The sequence below is a fragment of the Zonotrichia leucophrys genome, chromosome 2 (genome assembly GCF_028769735.1).
Source record: "Zonotrichia leucophrys gambelii isolate GWCS_2022_RI chromosome 2, RI_Zleu_2.0, whole genome shotgun sequence".
NCBI classification, from domain to species: domain Eukaryota; kingdom Metazoa; phylum Chordata; class Aves; order Passeriformes; family Passerellidae; genus Zonotrichia; species Zonotrichia leucophrys.
Genome location: NC_088171.1, coordinates 30336165 through 30342328, shown reverse-complemented (window position 1 = coordinate 30342328; position 6164 = coordinate 30336165). Strand labels below are relative to the sequence as shown.

The window sequence follows — 6164 nt, the reverse complement described above, 5'->3', positions numbered from 1 at the left end:
GGGTTTGGGGTTAGATTAGATTCTCCATGAGAGTGGAATGTGGCATTTTGTAAGGGGTTAGCAGAGATCCCACTCCTCCATACATTACCCTGCTGAAAGATCTCACTCTGCCTTGCAACATTCTTGTTATTCCAGAACTGGGTTGGGCTAGTCATAATAGATGCAGGCAATCAACTCAACTTCCCCACACGCAGCTCTGCCAGTAAAACTCACTTCACCTTGCAACACTCCTGTTCTTCCTGTGTCCTTTAAGCAGCAGCTATCAGTTTGGCACTCACTGAGGATGTGTCCTTACTCCTGCTGAAATCCAGGATAACTTTCTTAGTGATGCAAGAGGAAAGTGTTGCTAAAATAGACAAATGTCTGCTTGTGACTAGGGTGAAACAAAGTTGTCTTCTCTGAATGACAGATTTTGATCTGGGCAATAGATGGAACTAACCTGTGTTCCCCTTATGATTTTATTACAGCAATAAAATTCAGTGTGACTTTAGATACCAACTCAGTTACAGAGAGTGTAAATGAGATTACAGTCTAATCTTTACATAATATGGCCTTCTGCAAGGCTGTGCTTTTTCCCAAGAAAAGGATTTCCTTTCTAGTTAGAACACTAGAGTTTTCAGTGTTGATCACTGGTGTTTTATTTATTTTGAAAGTCTATGGAGCATTCACCATGATGCAGACAAGCATTGGCCTACTGGCAATATCTCAGTTTATCTCACTGGCGTTTGGATCTGGGCTATGCAATTTTATGTAAAATCAAGTGCATGCCACAACAAAAAATTATGCCAAAGTAAGGGTTATTCTTCCAAAATTTTGAAAACCAAAAAAGATTTACATGTTTTCTCTTTGTTTCCTTTATCACATGAAATAATACATTAAAATATAAGAATGCTCTAGGCAATGTAAAAAAACTAAAAAAGACTAGTTTAGTGAAGGAGCATGGTGTGAGGCTATGAATATGGATACTTTTGTACTAAGGAGCCTAGAGGAGACACTTTTTATCTGTAGTGATACAGAAATACAGACTTATAACTCCGCACACCAGGGAGAGAATATTCCCCTAAACCAAGTAATTTCCCTTGCAGTACTCCCTGTTGATCAAAGCTGCATAATTTAAAGCATCTAGAGGCAGCCTTAAATTATTCACAATATTTTTTTAAAAATAATTTTGGAATATTGCAGACAGTATTTGTGTAACTAGCAGTCTTCTGTAAGTTCTATAAATTTGCATCCACATAAAGCTCAGCTGAGTTTGAGAAGAGGGTACATAACTTTGCATGAGCTGGGCAGGACAGACTCATTCTGACACCCTGTTAGTCACATTATGCCACAGTGCCAGGGCATGCAGGACCACAGGGAATGGCAGGGCAGAGCCGGCAGTCTCTAGGTCTCAGCCTGAATGCTGCTGTGTGCCGGTTCCTAAGAGTTTTCTGATACCCTCAAAAGCCCCAAATAGGAATCCTGCAATTAGTGCATCTAACTCCTCCTTTGCTGCAGTCTTCTCTCCTATTGGTGAAAGGTCTTCGCAGCTCATGTAGGGACCCCACCCCTTTTGTGGGTTTTCATTCTGAAGCTATCCACAACTTTACACCTGAATGAATGCCAAACCTCTCAGAATATATAAAGGAAACCTGCAAGAGCAATTTCAGTTACACAGAAGGAGCAGAAGGAAAAGATTTCATCCAGCTTTGTCAGACAGCCTGAACCAGCCATGCTTCTCCCTGCCATTCACTTCTACGGCTTTCTCCTGGCTTGCATCTCCACGAGAAGCTACTTGGCTTTCAAGAACGATGCCACAGAGATACTTTATTCTCACGTCGTTAAACCCGCTGCGGCGAGCCCAAGTAGCAACAGCACGTTGAATCAAGCCAGGAACGGAGGCAGGCACTACAGCAGCGCCGGATCCGACCGTAACAGTGAGTATCCCACCGCGGCCGTGGGCGGCAGCCCCGCCCGGGCCGGCCCCGGCAGGGCAGCGAGCCCCGGCCGGAGCCGCGCACCCCCGGCAGCGCCCCGGTCCCGGCCCGAGCGCGGCGCTCCAGGAGCGGGGCCGGGCGCGGGAGATGCTGCTGGTGCCGGTGCCGGACCGGGATCTGCCCCGCCGGGCGGCGCCGAGCCAGCCGCCCTGCCACCCCCGTGCTGGGAAGTCCTGTAGGACCGGCTCGCTCGGGCAGGTTACTTCCTGAGCGAGGCTCATCCAGGAACGCCGGGCTCTATGGCATCTATCCGGCAGGGAAGCGAGATAAAGAAAAAGGAGAGAGAGGCATTTCCAGAGCGCTCGCTTTTTTGACTCACCTCCCACTGCGGGCAGGGGAGGTGTCTGGGCTACTTTTCAAGTGCAATAAAAAACTCTGAATTTTGTTCCAGCTGTTTAGTTTTACTTCCTGCCGTAGCACTTACCCGCTTAACACCTCCAGCAAAAGTAAACAAATCAGCTCGTAATTTACCTATGATCTCTGCTCTAACTTGCCTTTTTTATATCCAATCTTTTCCTTCTGAGTTTTATGTATATAAGTCAGATATGTGGGGATGTGGAAACCTGCTGACTTTATCTGTTCCCTACCCTGCACACCTCCTTAAAATGAAAGAAATCCAGATAGAGAAACATACACACACACCAACCCACTCACAGCAACTTGATAAAAATAGAGTCATCCCTGGAAAGTGAAGGCAACAAGTGACACCGATACCTTTCAGCTAAGCCAGGTGTGTCAGCTTTTATGAATGCTAGAGGGTTTTAATGCACAGGAAACATCTCATCATTATGAGATTACTGGGACAGCCCAGTAGGTATTCATTGTCACTGAGCTGTCACTGGTGAAAAGCTGAGCAGGGGAAGACAGAAAAACAGAAGGAAAGACAAACTCAGATCTGTGACCAGATGCTTCCAGGTACATTCCTGAGTGCAGCTGCAGGAAGGCAAGCTTGGATCTTTTCTGCAAAGCAGGAGGTAGAGCAGCCCTGTCAATATTCCCTGGGATCAGCCTGCAGATTTACAGTCCCCTCTTCCTGCCCACCCTGAGACACAGAGGACAAGGTGAAGCAATCTTAATGCAGTGCCTCAGTTTAGAACTTGCTTCCAAAAATCCAAGTAGAAACAGAAGCAGCCTGTAGCTGTGATATGTAGATGCACCTTCAAAGCCTTTTATGATTCATTCTGAAATGTTTCTAGTAATTACTTCTATTTTAAAAGCGTTAGTTAATTGCATTGTGTGTAGAATCGGTGCCGTAATTGTCCTTCGGAAAGAGGGAGAGCACAGACAGTAAAGATTGCTTATTAAAATTAAGCACACTGTGGGCGTTTATTTCAAAGTATAATTACTGAAATAAACAGTTGTGTTTATTGCAGGGTGCAGAGCCGCACACAGAGACGGGTACAAACATGCCTGTGTGAGAAGCTCTGCATGTTGGCTCTGTCAGCTGCCTGAGAGAATTTGCAGGATCCTCTATGTTACATATAATATACAGACTACTACAGTTACAAAGATGGTGTTCTCTTGAGGGCAAAAGCACCCCTCTGAAACTGTTACTGCTAATCATTCAAACTTCATAGGCAGAACCCCATTCTGTGCTAACTTCAGCTGTTACCACTTCTGCAGTGTCTGCTCAGAGCCGCAGAGTTCATGGGAGAGTTCAGTCCACTGTAACAATGGAACAAGAAGAAACACACTGTTTGAAATTAATTTAAAAGCATTTCAACTGTTTCCAAAGCAGTGTTTTCCCCCTTGCTAATGATCCAACATAATTGTTGTAAACATCACAGAGCAGATTCCCTAGACTGAGAACGAGCAGGAAACATTTCTTCCCTTGGGGCATTTTTTCTCTTCTAAAAGGTATGTCCCTGAGAAGAAGTACAGAGAATAAAATTGCCTCTTCTACCACAACTGCTGGAGTGCATGTCATTAGGATTTCTTTATGCTGTGGTATTATCCAGAGATACCATCAGCACTTGAGGCCCTTGTGTTGGGGGACACAGCAGTAAAGAGATGTCCTGTAAAGATTACAGCTTGCTTTAACTTCTGTAAAACATACCTAGTTAATGTGAAAATGACTGGCTAAGGAAATCACTCCATTCTGATCTCAGTGTTTCTTGTTCTGTGCATTCCGCAGATCGCGTTCAGGTTGGGTGTCGGGAGCTGAGATCCACCAAGTACATCTCAGACGGCCAGTGCACCAGCATTAACCCCCTGAAAGAACTGGTGTGTGCTGGAGAATGCCTCCCTCTGCCACTGCTGCCCAACTGGATTGGAGGAGGCTACGGAACCAAGTACTGGAGCAGGAGGAGCTCGCAGGAGTGGCGATGTGTAAACGACAAAACTCGCACTCAGAGGATCCAGCTGCAGTGCCAGGATGGAAGTATAAGAACCTACAAAATAACTGTGGTCACGGCCTGCAAGTGCAAGCGATACACCAGGCAGCACAATGAGTCCAGCCACAACTTCGAGGGGACCTCTCAAGCAAAACCCATCCAGCACCACAAAGAAAGGAAAAGAGCCAGTAAATCCAGCAAGCATAGTACAAGTTAGAAGTCACACATCTCCTGCTCTCTCATCTCCCTCTCCTTGTGCCAAAATTGAACTCACCTGTAACCATTTGCTTTACCATTCTGACTGCTTAAAGACAAGTCTGCCATTGCTGTGTTCTCAGTTGACACTACATGCTTATTGCTTTGACCAAAATCAAAAGGGGCATTCTCAGCATATGGACTTTTTGGGTGATTTTCCAAATGCTCAAGATGGGGAATAATACAAGCCTTCCAAAACCACACTATAAACTTTTACAATTTCTCCAGCCATGGAAGAAAAGAAAATTTGTCAAGAGTATTCACTGAAGTCAATTTTGCAAAATGATGCTTTGTTGTGTGTTTTCCTGAGAACATTTATCACATCTATTGCCTTTTATATCATGTTTTATGACCTTCTGACAACAGCTTAAAATACAACACCGTGTATCTGCTTTCAGATTAATTCTAAAAAAAGTGCTTTGCATGCTCACCTTTCTCTTATCTCAGTATACCAAAAATTAAAATATGCATGGCAGCAATCAAAAAGTAAAGCTGAACAAACTATTTATTTGTTGTTGTAATTATTTAATGAGCTTTTATGTGTATTTCCCTTCAAAATTTCCTTATGTTTATAGCTTTTCATATGTATCAAAGTATTTTCCTATGATTTGGGGCTGAATTAGAACATACATTTTGTAGATAATGTAAAATAGACATTTTAGCATTTAGGTATATATATTTTAATTTTGAACATTCATAGACTTAGGTGTTATTTTGACATGGCAACATAAAACCTGTATTTTTCATTCTTCATCTTGTATTATTTTTGTTTAAAAAGTGTGCAATCAAAAGACAGATATGACTTCTTTTCAAATTCATTGGTTTCTTTTTTTTTTTTACAAAAATAAACACTGCTAAAAATGGTATTGTCTGGCTCTCTCTATAAAAATGCACACATTTCAACCAGTAACAACACTTAAAAAAAGGGAGAATATTGTTTGATTTTAAAAGTCTATCCATAAAATTTAGCATTGAAACAATCTTTCTCAATGTAAAAATCTTATATGACCATTGAACAGATAGTGTTTATTAATGGCCCAAGTCAGGTTCTTATTTAACAATTTTCAAGCTCTAGATTTCAGAAGAAGTGTGTATTTGAGAAATTTTACAAGCTAGTGAGACACCACTTTTTTTTTTCTTTTCATTAGTAATGATCAAGTCAGTATAATGGTACAAATTACATATGGTTTCATTTTTTCTATAGAACCAATAGAGTCCTGCACTTTTATTCACAAATTCTTATAGAATGTATCAGAAAACTAGTAATTAATCTACTTGTCAACACATAGTGCATGAATCACCTGTTCTTAATCTTTCAAGCTGTATTTAAACACTGAGCAGGATTTCATAATGGGATTCTGCTGTTCTTAAATCATTAACTTTTACAATCCATTTGCACCCAAAGTAAAAATTACACAAGAGGAGAGTAATGAAAAATCTTACCTGATAAGGTCTCCCCCAAGTTCTCTTTAACCTTCTCTTTATCTCATCCTATTTTGCATTTTAATTCCAAAAGATTCATCATGAAGTTCTTGGCAGAGATCTTGGTCATTAATGTAGAACTGTTTGAAAACCACTGCTGCTGCCTGACTTGACTTAC

At 42.0% G+C, this 6164-nt stretch overlaps 1 protein-coding gene across 1 annotated transcript; it reads left to right on the top strand.

Moving 5' to 3' along the window:
- Positions 1-1558: 1558 nt before the first annotated feature.
- Positions 1559-5428, top strand: SOSTDC1 (sclerostin domain containing 1). The gene is made up of 2 exons (XM_064703306.1): positions 1559-1916; positions 4111-5428. The coding sequence occupies exons 1-2, from the start codon at positions 1712-1714 to the stop codon at positions 4524-4526; spliced, it is 621 nt and encodes a 206-aa protein (XP_064559376.1). The 5' UTR covers positions 1559-1711; the 3' UTR covers positions 4527-5428.
- Positions 5429-6164: the final 736 nt, after the last annotated feature.